Source organism: Paramisgurnus dabryanus, chromosome 1 (assembly GCF_030506205.2).
Source record: "Paramisgurnus dabryanus chromosome 1, PD_genome_1.1, whole genome shotgun sequence".
NCBI classification, from domain to species: domain Eukaryota; kingdom Metazoa; phylum Chordata; class Actinopteri; order Cypriniformes; family Cobitidae; genus Paramisgurnus; species Paramisgurnus dabryanus.
In genome coordinates, this window is record NC_133337.1 from 50094130 (window position 1) to 50111704 (window position 17575).

The window sequence follows — 17575 nt, forward strand, 5'->3', positions numbered from 1 at the left end:
TCACACTCATTGGCCTGCCACAGATTCCGGATTCATTGACGCGTCCCTTTCACGTTTTACGTGTAAAAAAAGGTCACATTTACTGGTCGCACACGTGCGACTGGATGTAAAATTCAGTTGCACACTCTCAAATTTTGGGGGCAAAATGCAACCATTTGGGGGCAGTCTGGAGCCCTGACCACCCTTTTTTCTTCTCTGTCACTTTTCCATCGTGCCAAAATAAAACAAGACAGACAAACAAACACTGTGCTGTTTAAAGGTTAAAATACATAAATGGAACCATAAGAAACCAATTGATTAAAATATTTTTGATAAATCAAATCTCTTTTCAGGATGATATCTACATGTTTGGAGGCAAGCTGGAGAGTGGTGCCAGTAACGTAACAGATGAACTGTGGGTGTTTAACATACCCAGCATGACGTGGTCGCAGAAGAACCCCATTGTGCCAGCCCACGGACAGGTCTACGCTGTGGAAGGCCACTCCGCCCATATAGCAGAGCTAGACAATGGAGACGTGGTGATGGTGGTCCTCTTCGGCTACTCCTCAATCTACAGCTACATCAGCAACGTTCAGGAGTACAACATCCGTAAGTGACTAAACAAGTAGTGCCCAAAAGGATTTGGGGCAGGATATGGAATTTTGTGACTGTGCAGAAAGAAAGACTTTGATTAAAAGATAGATTCTGCGGGTACTTTAAGGGACCGTTTCCTGGACAGGGTTTATTCTAGTCCCAGTTTAAAATGCACATTTGAGCAGCCTTAATTTATAAACATCTTACACTAACATATCTTAACATACAGTACTGTGCAAAAGTATTATGCTAAGTACACACCAAACGCGGGGCATCGCGTTACACGCTCTAGATTACTCGCGGGATTTAACTTCGTGTTATGCGAATTTTTTGCTATAGTTCAATATTTTCAACTTGGACGAAGATGCGTTTGAGGCGAATAGGGCGTGTTTTCGTGATAAACGTGCCGCCCATATTGCGTCATTCGCATCTTTTCACGCGAGGACGCATCTGATTGCGTCTTTGCATTGACTTCGTATGTAATCTACTCGCGAAAATCGTTGAACTTGCGTCTGGTGTTAACCCAGTTAGGCCACCACCACCAGACTTGTTTTTTAAGAAGTTTAATGTCCATCCATATTTATTTTTCAATCTATTTGATTAAAAACAGAAAATGGAGAAAATATGTAAAAAAAAAAAAAAATTAAAATAAATTAAATTCAGGACTGTTACCTCTCTTGGCTCTAAACACATCTTGCGTTTTTTGAGCAGAATGAAGTAAAAAGACTAATTTCTTTAAAAATAAAATAAAAGAAAGTAGGATTTAATTTTATTTAGGTTTAAGAGGTCCTGCAGTTTTCTGCTATTTACCCTTTAAAATTGACACATCAGTTTACTTTTTTTTTTTACAGTTTTTAATACTATATACACATTTCCTGTACTTTCTAGATGTATTCTATTAAAGAGACTGAGAAACAATTATATATGATCACTATAATATTGCAAAAACAACTAATCTAATTCTGGCATGGTGGCCTAACACTTTTGTACAGTACTGTATATCATTGCCATAGTTTTGTCCCAAGATGTACACCTTTATTGTTTTTTCTAAGTAAAAAATAAATAAATGTCCTTAACAAAAGTAAAACCTAGTCCTGGATTCATGTAAACCCTGTCTGGGAAACTGCACCTATAAATAGTGAGTTTGAGATTAGGTGGTTGTTGTAGACCAGGGGTTCCCAAACTTTTTTTCCTGCGCACCCCCTTCTATGTCCCAACCGGGTTGGCGCACCCCCAATCCCCATTTTCTCACCATAAATACTCATGTTTAATCATGCGCAAATAACCAAGGGCCGGTTGCACTAGCCGGACGTTAAGAAGTTGGGTGTAATAGTCCTACGTCGGGCTTAGCTACGTCCAACATTGTGAAAAATATTTACGCCTATTGCACCATCTGAAACTACGCTCAGCGTAGATGATGCGCGCCCCCGTGTATGCGTTTAACCACTGTGATATTTAGACGCCATTCGAGTTTACTATGGTAAAAAACGTACACTTACTGCCGTCAGCTAATAGATGACATATGAGAGGTTTCCTCATGTTTACCAGTGCTTCACGTGCAGACCCATCAAACAGATTAACGAAAGCCTTTACTGTTCGCACAAAAGGTGTATAATAGTTTGCAGATTCATTATAAAAGCTCAAGTTTCAAACAAAATTAAATGAAAGCTTTTAATAAGTTCTCTACAGTAAGTATTTATGTATTTTATTATATAATTCATTGGCGGTCTCTTTACCATGCATGAAAACACATTGCTCGCTTATCCTGTGCCCATGTCTCGTCACATTTCATTATTTCTATTTTTGCCATAAAAAAAGTCTCTGTCTCTTGGTCCCTCTCCTCCTTCGTGACTAACAACTTTATCATAAGACGTCCCACATGACAGTTTCCCTGATTTCAGTCAGTTAAGCATATTTATAATATATATGGAATGAATGAAACGAGTTGGCACGCATATAGCGGCTGCAGTGCATAACAGAAGAGCAGTGCGTAGAAAAAGACAGCAGCTGTCTTCTACGTTTCTATCAAAAACTAATAAATTATAGTTTTTTATTTAAAATAAAAGCGATTACAAAGGAAATGTTTACTGTTCATTTTTTAATTTCTTTATTGTATGGAAAAATCCCACTTAAAGAAACAGACCGCCATTACATTTTTCCTCTCGAGCACCCCCTGGTGGCAGCTCGCGTACCCCTGGGGGTGCGCGTACCACACTTTGGGAATCCCTGTTGTAGACAATCATAGAAAAATGTTTGAGTAACAAAGAGTTGCAGTAAAGCATGTGGACGTGTTTGTAACAAAAGAGTATCAATAGAAAGCTTTTCATTAGAGATCCTAGCCACAAAGATAAACATTGATATTTATGTCATTTGGCCAGTAGATGGAGCTGTGGTTCTTTGTAAGAAGCAGTATCCTGTTGATGTATCCAGGGGCAGTGTCTTGAGGCTGCATTGATTGAATAATCTGTACCCTTCGTTAATCCTGTTAAACTCCAGGATAAGCATGTAATCGTGATGGTATCAAGTAGTCTTTAAAGGGTCATGAACTCGGGACACTTGGTTTTGTTGGGATGTGGTGATTCAACTCATTAAACAAGCCAGAACATGCTTTTCATTTAGCCAACTACAGTATATTTTTTCTTTTGAAAATAATTGACACACAAAAATAATTGCATTCATACAAAATGTCATCTGTATGAGTGAGCTGCTTTGTTTTTGTATATACACAGGTACAAACACATGGCTTGTGCCAGAAACCAGAGGAGCGATCGCTCAGGGTGGGTACGGCCACAGCAGCGTCTACCACAGCGCCAGCAAAAGCGTGTATGTCCATGGGGGCTACAAATCTCTACCCGCCAACAAATACGGCCTGGTGGATGATCTTTACCGCTACGAGGTCCAGACCCGCATGTGGTGAGAGCACACACACACGCTCATGCAAAAATATGTCATATGTCTATCTTTGAAACATATTTTGAGGTTCAGAGAGATTTGATGAGGTCTTTTGTGTGTTGCAGGACGATTTTGAGGGAGAGTGGTTATCCACGTTACCTGCATTCATCTGTGATGCTAGGAGGGACTCTGCTCATCTTTGGAGGAAATACCCACAATGACACCTCTCTGAGCAACGGGGCCAAGTGCTTTTCTGCTGATTTCCTGGCTTATGACATTGGTTTGTGCTGACTATTCAGTTCTAGTGTGATTCTTGATAGGTCATCAGAATGGCATATGTTTACCCACAAATGACAATTTAGTCACCCCTACTCAGAGTTGTTTATGGTCCAGGGCTTCTTCTAGCATTAATAAATAGTGGACCTTGAGAAACAGACCAATAGAATTAGGGATGCGCACCGGTACTCAAACGTGGCATCGATGATCGATCACGAAAATGATGTTCATGTGGGTTTATTTTTTTGTGGTTATTTAGATGTCTGGTTAACATTACAAGCGCCTTTGTTAATAAAGACTGGGTGCGTGTTTGACGTTGTGTTGAGCTACGCAAACCGGCGTATGACATCACATCAGTAACAATACAATGCATGATTCAAAAACAAACAGATAAGGTCCACGCACATGCGCCACAGCAACCCGCCGTCCGCGTAATGCTGTGGAGCCCCGCTCTTTTGATTGCCCCGCTCCCAGTTAACAGAGTACTCGTTTTTCAGACCTATGGATTAATTGAAATAAAAAAATTACATAAATGCACATCCCTAAATAGAATACAGTACAGAAACAACAGAACTGGCAAAGATGTCCTTTTGCAATTAATTTTTCCTAAAATAGTTCATGTTTTTTGATCCTCAGCATGTGATGAGTGGAAGGTCCTTCCCAGACCAAATTTGCACAGAGATGTCAACCGCTTCGGTCACACCGCTGTTACCAGTAATGGGTAAGAACTCATAAACACAGCAAAAAAATCCAAGTAACCACACACCCACACAACGCTGGTGTATCATTACTTGTTGGGTCTGTGTTTCCTCTTCCACTTCCAGGTCCATGTACGTGTTTGGTGGTTTCTCCAGCATGCTCCTGAATGACGTGCTGATCTACAGGCCACCCAGCTGTGAGGCCTTCCTGGGGCAGGAGCGCTGCGAGGCTGCGGGCCCTGGCGTCCGCTGCATCTGGAAGGGTGGCCGGTGCACATCCTGGGAGCCCAGCTTCACTTACGATGCTACACCTGCTCCGTTCTGCCCTGCCAAAGCTGGTAGGTTTCTGAAAGAGGCTTTGTGACATTTTCCATCATCATCATCATCATCATTTTGGCTTGTGTACTCTGATCTGAGCCCCCGGGTTTGTCTGCCACAATCCTGTCTAAGTTATGTTAATGAGAGAGTAATAGAAGGGGCACACACTGTCAAAAACAGACACAGAGGTGATTTTCCCACAACCCTCTTCTGCTCTGCAGGACTGCCAGTACTGTTTGATCTGTTGCCACCTGTCCGAAAACAACCAGTCAAACGAAACCACAAATTTAGCGGGTTTGTGTAAAAGCGCGTGTGTGTGCAGACCTGTAGACCATGCAATATCTGGCTTCATCTGAAATTCAAATCTGGGGTCTGAGAATTGCATGCTTGGATAATTTCTGGCAGTGCTGGCCCTGCTGATGTTATGGGCGGGTTTCAGTGCCATGGAAGACGAAATCGTTTTTGTTTGAGAGCCATGAGCTTTGTGTCTGAATTGAATGTGAGGTGATAAAATGTATCAGAGAGTATTAATGGCAGGATAACAAATTTTTCTGTTGGGCTCATTTTGCTAGCTGTGAAGTTATATAGCACACCTAGTCAGATTTATTAACGAATGAAACTGGTAAGACAGTTCTTTTAATGAATCACTTAAAAAGAATCAGTTTGACGAATCATTCACTTTCATTTGAATGTAAAGGTGTTCGTGTTTGTAATGGTTTCTCTGTTTAAAGTTATAATATGATTCTTGGCTCTGGAAGAGCACACAGAGCTCTGGATAATAATTTCACATTGCTTAGATGTCTCTCTAGATCAGTGTTTCTCAAACTTTTTCAGCCCAAGGACCACTTCATCTTCCAATATTTTTCTGAGGACCACCTAACAGAATCTGACTCTAACACGCCCCCCAAAAAAACAACAAAATAGGAAGGATAAGCTAAACTTAAGTTTAATATGCAACTGTTTTAAGTCAAAAACAAATTTTTTAAACACAAATGCAATGCTATGTTCAGAAATTATTATATGAATTTTATTTCATTTGAAAAAGTAAATGTAAAATGAGTTGCAGCTTAATATGAACAACAAACTGCACATGTGAAAAAAAAACTCCAATTAAACATACTGTAACAGTCTAGGTCCAACTTAATGTCATTCCAAAGAGCCATTAATTTAAAACTGAGGTGGTGGGTATGTGAAGTTTATGGTTGTATCTATGGTAACAATATAATGCTGAAAAAAAATTCCCCTTAATGTCCAAAATCACTGAAATTACAGAGATTTTACACATGAAACAAAAACAAGTACATTACAAAACTAATAGATCTGTGGATTTTAGCTTCAGTTTATGCTTGACATTAAGCTTTATTCTACATTTAAATAGGTAAATAAGATCCATATCACACTCATTGAGAATTTAACTCATTTACTCACTTCAGTGCACATATCAAAAAAGTTTATAACATAACATTGTTTTATGCAGTTTTTTGTCAAAGCTAATTATTACAGTAGCCCTATTTCAACAACAACAGCCATCTTAATAATTGGCAAACATTAGGCTAGCTTCTAATACGACAGAATATGTTTTTAGATTTCGCAAGAGCAGTGAAATCAGGTGTATGTTTGTCAGCACGATACGCATACACGTGCAAATGAACTGTTACTCGTTTAAATTGCATTATTGTGTGAGAACGATGCTTTGAATTTTGGAAAAACGGCAGTTTCATTTATTAAGACATGTAACGTAAATGTCATTGTTGATAAGCAAGTCATAATTGAGCAGACTTATCAGACAACAATTGTCGGAAAAGGCAGTGTTTTAAAGCTGGAAATACAACAAATAAAGTTAAAACAGCCATAGAGTCCGGTCTCTTAAGTCACCACAGTCTTGAGACGCGGGCGCGAGCGGGGGAGGCGATCGCGTTGAACTTGTGGACCAAAGCGCGAACATAAACACGTGACACAGCTGCTCGCACCAGTCACGTGACTCGCGCTCTGCATCTCATGCTGTATGAAACAGACGCACGCGCATCAACTCGTAACTGTAGGGCCCGTTTGTCTAACTTACTAAATTTATTCTAGAGATGTCTTTTTTACAGACTACATAAAGGGAAGGATCAAATTACCTTGGGGGCCGGGTCTGACCCGCGCGCCGCCAATTGAATAGCCCTGGTATAAACACTTGCCTAATTTAGGTCATCTTTTGGCGGACCACTAGGGGGGTTTGGCGGACCACTAGTGGTCCGCGGACCACACTTTGAGAATTACTGCTCTAGATTAATGTATGCTTGACAACATTGAGATATTAATACTTGAGAATGTATTAAGCAAAGACACTTATCTTCCTACTTTGCTTTCTTTTTCAATCTGTCTCACCTCAAGCTACAGTAGATGAGAGATGTTACCGCTTCTCCGACTGCACCAGTTGTACCGCCAACACTAATGGATGTCAGTGGTGCGATGGCAAGAAATGCATCTCGGCTCTCAGTAACTGCACTTCTGTAAGTTGGCCTGCAGAGGGCACCCGCGCTACACTACACAATTGTACGAACAGTCATCCTGTGCGTGTTTTCTCCTTTAATTTGACTTGCTGTTTTTCTCATTACAAGTCCGTGAAGAATTTCACCAAATGTCCAATCAGGAATGAGCAGATTTGCAGTAAGATGGCCAACTGCAAAAGCTGCTCGCTCAACCACAGCTGCCAATGGGATCCTCAACAGCAGGAATGCCACACCCTTCCAGGTAAAATTTGTTGTGCATGAAAGATTTCTGTTGTTATTTTGATATTTTTGGTATTGTAGGCACACAAAGGGAGGTTCAGATTTGTCATATATATATATATATATATATATATATATATATATATATATATATATATATATATATATATATTTGCCATATATAAATATGTCAGCCCTGGTTGATTAAATGCTTGTCAAGATAGATTTCAATTATACTGTATGTGTATTTGTCACCATACATAGGCTAACTTGCTGCCTACCTTATAAAAGATGCCAGACATAAACCCTTTTCTCTCCATTCCCCACCTATTCTTAGTTTAATATTGAATTGAAAAGTCTTGGCAATCTTTGCACATTATAATTTAAAGAGAACCAGATTGAGGACACCTTTTTGTCCTTTGCGACTTTTAAATCAGCAAAAGTATTAAATCTGATTGTGCTTGGCATTTACCACGCTAGAAAAATGTCTTTTACTGGCCACTTTGCTTGAATGTCCTTTGTAGCATATTTCACTTGTTTCAAACAAGTAATTTTCATTATGTTAAGAGCTCTCCTGCTGTTCTGAAGCACAGGCATAGGAAAATTTAAGGCTTGAGTTTGAATTTCCCAGTTTCTCTTATGGTCTATTTGTAGCCCAGCTGTGTGGAGATGGTTGGAGCAATGTAGGGGATGCCTGTCTGCAGATCAACTCCAGTAGTACGAGCTATGATAATGCTCAACATCACTGCAAGAACCTGGAAGGCAACATCGCCTCCCTGACTACAGCCAAACAGGTGGACTTTGTTCTGGAGGAACTGCAGAAGTACCAGCAGAAGGGAAAGGTTTGTGTTTGCTCTTATGTACGTTGAATAAGTGGTAAACCATGCTCTGGCCCATCATACATGTGTGACCCTGTCTGTGAAATTCAGTCTGAAGTCTCATAATCTAAATATGAGATTAGGAGCATCCAAATTTGATTTCAGTCATTGATTTCATCATCTTTGACTCAGTATTAACTCTTTCTCCACCAGCATTTAAAAAAAGTTGCCAGCAACAGCATTTTTTATGATTTTCACAAAAGTTTATTGCCTTCCAGATAATGTTCTTCTTTAAAGGAACCGTATGTAGGATGGTGGCCAAAAATGGTACTGCAATCACTTTCAAATTACTGTAGAGCGGTGTATCCCATTCTCCTCCCCCTTGACTCGAGGTTGCCAGATAGTATAGGCTGCAGGATCCAACAGGAACGTACTGGTTGCTACAAAGCTTCCAATGGCAAGTGACGAGTCCTACACATTAAGTTTTTTTTTCTTTTAAACCTTTTAAGCCGACCGGGCCACGCTGGCGGGCACGACGAGTCTTTGTTTATAAACTATTAAGTTTACAATGTATCATATTGATGAAAAAGGGTATTAAACGTGTCATGCCATATGTCATTTCGAAGTGTTGTTTCAAGAAATAAATGCTCTAGCAAAATTAATAATACATTTAATGCAACGAGGTCATATCTGAATTGTTCATTCATAAAATGACATCATACCTTTATTATGAAACAGCACGTCCATAGTAACTCCAGACTCGCGCTGCTCCTTGCCAAACGTTCACAATATAACATCCACTTGCAGTTTTTTCCACAAACATATTACATATGAGAAATATTGGTATTTCATCGGATCTAGTGACATATCAGGGCCATTTTATGATTAATTGATATAAATTTCTTACATAATGTTACTTTAAATATATAAACATACAATATATTAAATGGAAGAACAGACCCTCTGCTTATAAACAAAAAAGTTTCATCCTATCTTCAGTTGTTCTCTTTTTGTCACCTCTCAAATATTGGTAGGTTTCTTCAAAAATACCAAATTTTGAGCAAAAAGCTGAGACAATTGCATTTTTGTAAAGGACATTTGTTAGAGATCAGAATGATTATCAAAACAAACACAGAGTTTTTACTATTTTGTATCAGTTGATGCTTTAGTGTTTAATAAGTTGGGTAAGAGCACCACCTATTGGATAATTGCGAAAAGATGGATTGCTGTAAAAACTCGTCATTTGCAGGGAAGCGTTATCTCTTAATTTAAGAGAAAACTAGCAATGGTGGGAAAAGAGCTAAAAATATAAAGGTTATATTATTATGTATCTTCTTTACATTATGTAGGATGATTTTATCTAGAAAACAGTAAATCACAAAAAATAACTAGACATTTTAAACATCTCCGTTTCATAGAAATTCCTCCTTTAAAAAATGTCCGCCAGAAAATGGCCCAATCCGAAACAAAGGATACATATTACGTAAAATGCATCTCACTTCCCCCAATCTTATTCAATTCCCTCCCCTTCAAAATATTTGCATACATTTGGCCCCTCACTCCCAACGGGAAGTAAATTGCTGCAGTGTTTGCGAAGTTTGAGGCGAAATGGCGAGTCGCGAGGTGTGCTCTTATATCTGTAAAATTTTGGTCTGTCTGGGTTCTGAAGACGGCAAGTTTACATTCTTTTGAGTGGCAGCAAAGGCAGCCAATCAGAATCAAGTGCTTGCATTTCATAAAGAGGTTGCCAGTTAAGCCCGAAGGGATGCCAAATAGGTTTAAAACCATGCGTTTAAAATCACCCACCCTAATATAGCTTTCTGAGGGAGGTTTTTAGGAAGCTTCTAAGGCACAACAGACCCAACCAAAATTTTTTTGTCTACATGTCACATCACAGAACAAGGATATAAATACCCTGTTTAATTATTCTATGTCCCCTTTTTAATAATTTTTTTTTAGTCTTTAAAAATATAAATTTACTCTATTTGCCAGTCTCTGATCTAACTTTATGAGGTGATGCATTTTGAGATGCTGTGCACTTGTTTGATCACTTTTCTATACATTTTTTTACCAAGCTTGTTATTAAATTTTTTACTGCAACTTTTCTTTTGTAAAGACATTCTTACATTTTCACAGTTAATATTTGTCTACAAAACTAATTTCAGGCTTTTAAACGAAAGCCTTGTGAGTTTTTTCAAGCTTTTGACTGAAAAAGTTCTTGAAACAATTGTGATCAGTGCATCTTGTGTTTAAAACGCTTACAGTTACTGATTTGATCAATTCAGTGTCTCTGCATCCCCTCACTCGCTGTATTTATCCTGCAGAAACTGTCCCCTTGGGTGGGCCTGCGAAAGATCAACGTGTCGTACTGGGGTTGGGAGGACATGTCCGCGTTCAAGAACACCTCTCTGCAGTGGCTTCCATTTGAGCCCAATGACTCTGGGTTTTGTGCTTACCTGGAGAAAGCTCAGGTCTCTGGCCTCAGGGCCAACCCCTGCACTGCCCACACAGACGGACTCATCTGTGCGAAATCAGTTGGTGGGTCTCTTTATTTGGCTCACAAGTGCATCCTAATTTGCATGCTTGCCCACAATACTTCACCGTATTATAGTTTAAATGGTGTGAGTAATGTGTACACTGTGATAAATGTTTTTTCATTTGTAGCGCAAAGGATTAACACTAATGGTAGCATATTGTGTACATTTTAAATAATAATTTCCTTAAGTTAAAAAAAATAAACGCTTCAGTGTAGTAAAAAAGTGCTAGGTGTTTTGGGACAACACTAGCCTACAAACATTTGTACAGTTGATTACTGAGTCCTAAGGGTGTTAAAAGATTAAAATGTCATGAGATTTTTCATGGAGTTGAAATGCTGTCTCGTGTTGTCGGCATAAAGTTGAGTTTGTGGCAAAACCTTTTACAGTGCAAGCATTATATTCTGTATAATAGCCTTGTTGCTAATATGTTGTTAAAATTCAATCAATCATACTGCATAACCAATATATCTCCCCCTTGCAGTGAGCCTGAACCCGAACACCCGACCCTGTAAGATGCCCTGCTCTCTGCGCACTTCCTGTGAAAACTGCACCAGCCAGGCAATGGAGTGTATGTGGTGTGGAAGCACCAAGCGTTGTGTTGACTCCAACGCCTATGTCATCTCCTTCCCCTATGGCCAGTGTCTAGAGTGGCAGACAGGAGACTGTGTGTGTGAGTGTTCTTATCTTTATATGGTGGCCATCACTGCTTATTAACAGGCCCAAGTGGTAAATACTAGAGATTCACCTATATTACATTTTTCCACCGATACAGATTATTCAGAGTCTGATATCTTTCGATGTTAATGCTGATACCAATAGTTTGGGGGTTATATTAACTTAGATTAACTAAATTCTAAAGATTGCATTTTGTGAATGTTATTCATTCTTAAAATGACCATTAATATTGAACATTAAACTGGTGATATTTCTAATTTCTATACACCGAGCTAAATTCATTTCATTTTCCTGGTCTTTTTTGATTGACAGGATATATTGGTCATGACTATTGTCTGTTTTTAAACTTACCGTCCGATACCGATCATTGCCCGATATATTGGTGCATCCCTAATAAATACTGTCGTCCCATACCGATTATTGTCCGATATATTGGTGCATCTCTAATAAATACTATCGTCCGACACCGATTATTGCCCGATATATTGGTGCATCTCTAATAAATACTATCGTCCGATACCGATTATTGTCCGATATATTGGTGCATCTCCAATAAATACTATCGTCCAATACCGATTATTGCCAGATATATTGGTGCATCTCTAATAAACACTATCATCCGATACCGATTATTGCCAGATATATTGGTGCATCTCTTATAAATACTTTCATCTGATACCGATTATTGACCGATATATTGGTGCATCTCTAATAAATACTATCATCCGATACCGATATATTGTTGCATCTCTAATAAACACAGCCCATTTCTACAAAAACGTAAAGAAAACCTATGCTATATGGATTTGAACTGTCTATCATGCAGTGTTAGTTAAAACAACTGCCGTGTTAACTCTTTCCCTGCCAGTGTTTTAAAAAAAGTTGGCAACCAGCGACAAAAATTTTTATGATTTTCACAAAAGTTTAATGCCTTCCAGAAAATTTTATTCTTTAAATATATAAACATACATATATCAAATGAAATAATAGACCCTCTGCTTTTAAAGCAACATCAAAGAGTTGTTTTAACCTTAAAATAACGTTTCCAAAAACGCTTCAGTCGTTCGTCCACTCGAAACAGGGTGAACGGCACTTTCACATTCGCTTTGCAGCCCTCATTCGGCCAAAAACGCACTAAAGAAGTTTCCAACCATCGGGTCGTGTTCCTGTAGTTTGAGTGAAAACTACAAAAACTTGCTTTACGGCAGTGGAGCATCCTGCAGGCCATGAGTGGAGCATACTCGGCAGGTACATATAAAAGAAAGATACCATTACCTATGCAGCTTTACAATTGTCATCATGGCGGAGCCTGCAAAGAAAAGGAAGGGTTTCATTTCGGAGGAGGCGAAGAAAAGAAAACAGGACCACAATAGAGAAAGAGCTCAAACTAGAGTGAACATAGAGCGGGCTTATACTCGTAGGCTAGTAGTTGCAAGACTGATGTTGACTTGGCTTTGCTGCTACTAGCCTTGTGAGTAACGCCGGTTTACAGATACTTAACATGCTGACTTGATCTCTTTTTTTGTTCAATGCATTGTAAAATTATTTACGACAGTGGTAATGGACAATTCCGCTTCCAACCTGTAGGGGGAGCAAAGAGCAAAAACTCTTAAGTGTTGCTTTAAAGGGGACATACCATGAAAATTTTACTTTTTCATGTTTAAGTGCTTCAATTGGGTCCCCAATGCTTTTATCATCCTAGAAAATGTGAATAAGATCAACCCAGAAACATAGTTTTGGTAAACCATTCTCCACAAGCATGTGAAAAAATAGGTCATTGCAATTTGGCTCCCCTGGTGATGTCAGAAGGGGATAATACCGCCCCTTAATCTGCACTATCCAACCACGGCACTGCCATTTAGTGCAGAGAACGTCACCCATTAAAAGTGAATGGGAAACGTTGACGCTTATGCCCCTTGTGAACGTACCGTTACTGTTTGCCCTAAGGGGTTGCTTCCGGGATTTATAAGTTGAGTAACAGCGCCACCTGGTGGATAATAGGAATACAGATTGCTGGAAAAACTTATCAATGGTAGGGAAAGATTAAAGCAACAAAACCTCATTTGTGCACATTAATTTAGATTTTTGTGTGACCACCAGAGTGAAATGTTGTGTTGCACTAGGTAGCTCTAAAACAGTAAAACCTGAATGGGCCCAATCCTACCCCCTGTATTTTTGCTTAAAGCACCAAATGTGTTTAACACAATGGCTAACACAAAAAATACAACACATTTCTCAAATTTTTTCATGAACTCTAACTTGTTTCTTTAAAGGATTGTTGTAATCAGCTCAATTTTGTGGATATGCTCTTCTAGCAATGAGAAAGTGGCTTAATTTGTCGGGCCTTTTATAGAATGATCAGCGTTTGTCAGCAGCCTCGGTTATGTAGGTTTTCATCTCTATCAAATCTATTGTTTCATCCCATTAGCTCAACTACTTGGCCTCTGATCCGCCTGTAATATGCAATTAGTGTTTCAATTTGTCTGCTTAAGCATTCGCTCTTCGCTTCTTGGCCACTCGGGAATGAATTCTTACGGTGCGTGCCGATGCGCCAAGCAGGAGAACCTTCGAAGAAGATGTTGGTGAACGACATAATTGGGTGGAAATATTCTCCCAGGAAAATTCCCAAAGTCCCTCAAACATTGAAATATTCTTAAACTTTCACTTTGCTTGATGTGTACTGCATGTTTGTGTACTTGAAGGAGAAAATCATTTTCACAGGTTCAAAGCAATGTGCGCGCATCTTGTGCAATCACAAAAAGGCAACAAGTTATGTTTGTCCTTCAGACTGGAAGCCTTAAATGCTTCTAATGTTATTTTTCTCTCTCAGGCGTTAAGGTGTGCGTACGGGGGGACACGTCAACGCTCTCCGACAGTAGCCTGCATTTATGACAGGTCTAGACTTACTGATAGAACCTCCATTATGCTCAGTCTAATGGAAAATGAATTAAAAGCTCTCTGCCTGAAGTAGGTGGTGCGATTCTGCAAATCTGTCCAGAGGCGGAAACCTTTTTGTCACCAAAATGTATCTCTCTGTCCAAGTGATGGTTACTTAACGTTTCAGCGGCTCCACTACGAGCCCCGGCCTGTGTCAGTGCCATTTCAAAGATCTATTTCTGTTTCCTGTGGCAGTATTTCTTGTTTTTTCAGCAGTGATTTGCAGCGGGACGCGGGGAGCTTGTGTGTGGCTGCTCCTGCATTGTAGCAGTCTGATAAATTTCCTCCTAAATCTAGCAGCTGCTGCCACTTTACAGGTGGCCTGAAGGTTGTTTGTTTAGAGTTCGCCCCGTGTTTTTTTTGTTGCACTGCTGGAGAACTGCTGTCTCTTTCTCTCAGTTTTTCTTTTTCTCTTCAATAAGAAAAAATTGTGTCTTTATTTTGTTAATTGGGAATCATTTTTACAGTGATTTAAGTATTGTTTATATAAAAGGTCCTTGCAGGAGAGCTTAAAGGACACATATTATGCCAGTTTTTACAAGCCGCGTCTTTTTTTAATAATTTGGCTGGTGCTGCGTCTGTATAGTCAGGTGCGCCTTGTAAGTCAGTATGAATAATTTTTTACATTTATGAGGCAAGAGACAAGATTACCGTCTACCACCGTGTTGAAGCCCCAGGTCAATGTAGTCAATGGTTGTGGGTGGGGCTTCAGCAGTGTGACATCACATTGCTAAAGAGAATCTAAATGCCATGTCTACTGGGACTGGATGGATTTTTTTCATGTGGTTGTGGGTGGTTGTGTTCACATACTGCCAACACATTTTGTCCAAACACCTTGTAAAATTGTATTTTGTATAATAGGTGCTCTTTAAAATTTTTATGGCCCACTTTTGGCAGTACTCCATGGTAGTCTGTCTAGAGGTTTTTGAGGACAAATTGTTCTGATCTTTTTAATTGTATGCAGCAAGGGGTGAAAAGTTTCAAGTTTTGAATGTCTTTGTTGACTTACATGGTTTATGTCTGTAATTTTCTTTTCTGTCCTTCTCTCTGTTTTCATCACAGCTCAGAACTGCTCTGGATTGCGTACCTGTGGTCAGTGTCTGGAGCAGCCCGACTGTGGTTGGTGTGGAGACCCCAGTAACACAGGAAGAGGGCAGTGCATGGAGGGCTCGTATCGCGGACCCATGAAGAGCCCTTCTAGACAAAGCCAAGACATGGTTCTGGAGGCGGGTCTTTGTCCAAAGGAACGAGGCTTTGAATGGGGGTTTATCCAGTGTCCTGGTGAGGACCAGCTATATATGTGCACACAAAGTATTAAACCGGGCACTAAATGATACATTCGATTCCTTGCAAAGTGGGAACATGATGTTTTTAGACAAATTTTACATAAATGAAACACCAGCATTAGCACAGATAAAATGTGTAATGTTTGTGCCCCTAGTGGCACCAAGTGGTATTGCAAGACCAACAACATTGAATCAACAAATGACAGGACTACCTGACAAACAAGGCAGTGGTCGAAAATTGTTCGAAAACAGTCATTATGTTTGCAACTCTACAATTACTCGCACTCAGATAACACATTATTAAAACTGTGAGTCGTACGTGACCTCAGTAACAAATAATAGTTACTTCTGGACAAAGTCTGACCTAATCACTGGTTTTGTTTTCCCAGCATGCCAGTGCAACGGCCACAGCACTTGTGTGAACGGCAGTGTTTGTGAGCAGTGCCGTAACCTCACCACAGGCCCTCACTGCGAAACATGCTTGCCTGGTTTCCATGGAGACCCAACCAATGGCGGAAAGTGCCAAGGTGAGAACACTTGCACCCGCTGCTAACTGGAGGCTTTTTGATACTCCACTACCCTTGTTAGAGCTTACACTGAAATAAATAGCATACATAGCATGTGAATATTACACCATGAAAGTGTTGGATGCTGAGATCATACAGGTGATTACCCTTCCAGAGACAAAAAATTAGATCATACACACGCACACACACACGTACGCACACACACACAGACACACATACATTTTTAGATTTATTTCTTTTGGCCTGGAGCTGTGGATTTAGATCACTGCTAAGGGATCCTGGGTGAAACGGGATATGCTTTCATAGTACGTAATGCTCGAAGATATGAGATATCACCATGGGGTTTTTAACACAAAGAACTAGTGGCTACAAAATGTGGGGTAGATGCAATATAAAGGTGACAAATGTGATTTTGTGGGTTATACAGAAACACTCCAAATTCAAAACAAAAAGACTTTGTTTGATTCAAAGCTTATTTTTGTATTTGTTCTTGTAGATCAGTTGGTAGGACATTATGTTGGTAATGGGTTTGTTTTACAGATAACATGCATGTTGATAAAAGCATAAAGATTGAAGTCCATTTGGATAAAAGTGTCGGCCACAGTTCATAAACGTATGAGCCCCGGAAAGGTCAGGTGGCTTTTCTGTGTGGAGTTTGCATGTTCTCCCTGTGTCAGTGTGGGTTTCCTCCTCCCACAGGCCAAAAACATGCAAGTTAGGTGAAATGGATATACCAAATTGCCTCTCCCCCAACCTGTGGTATGGATTAACTTGTGTGGATAAACTTGTGTATGGATTAAACAGTTCGCGCCATGAATATAGCCAAAGATGCTGGAATGGTGTGAAGAATAAAGAAAGAAAACATAAATGAATAAAAGTTGAGTTTTTCTGTGGTGTTTTGGGAAAATGTTTCTTCCTTTCCTTTAATAATTGACGGCAAATACCTGGAGATACAGTGGTGTGAAAAGGGTTTTGGGATGTTATTGCATATTTGTTTAATGTTTCAGATCATCAATTTTTTTAAATTAGTCAAAGATAACACAAATAAAACAACATGCAGTTTTTAAATAAAGGGGAAACAAAATCTAAAACTACATGGCCCTGTGTGAAAAAGTGCTTGCTCCCCCTCTTAAAACATAACTTAACGGTGGTTTATCACACGTGAGTTTAATTTCTCAAGGCACACCCAGGCCTGATTACTGCCACACCTGTTCACAAACAAGAAATTACTTAAATAGGACCTGCCTGACAAAGTGAAGTAGTCCAAAAGATCCTCAAAAGCTAGCCATCATGATGAGATCCAAAGATATTCAGAGACATGAGT

At 39.5% G+C, this 17575-nt stretch overlaps 1 protein-coding gene across 2 annotated transcripts in view; it reads left to right on the forward strand.

Annotated features, from left to right (window-relative positions):
• Nucleotides 1-17575, forward strand: part of atrnl1b (attractin-like 1b) — a 116120-nt gene that overhangs the window by 18939 nt on the left and 79606 nt on the right. Inside the window, exons 8-19 of one of the 2 annotated variants that reach the window (XM_065262927.2) lie at nt 333-588; nt 3303-3486; nt 3591-3745; nt 4378-4462; nt 4566-4777; nt 7134-7252; nt 7361-7493; nt 8126-8313; nt 10614-10827; nt 11308-11496; nt 15501-15719; nt 16114-16251. In XM_065262927.2, coding sequence (XP_065118999.2) covers nt 333-588; nt 3303-3486; nt 3591-3745; nt 4378-4462; nt 4566-4777; nt 7134-7252; nt 7361-7493; nt 8126-8313; nt 10614-10827; nt 11308-11496; nt 15501-15719; nt 16114-16251 — 2092 coding nt within the window. Of the gene's footprint in view, nt 1-332; nt 589-3302; nt 3487-3590; nt 3746-4377; nt 4463-4565; nt 4778-7133; nt 7494-8125; nt 8314-10613; nt 10828-11307; nt 11497-15500; nt 15720-16113; nt 16252-17575 lie in introns of both variants that reach the window. The other variant, XM_065262926.2, reaches the window with a different exon arrangement.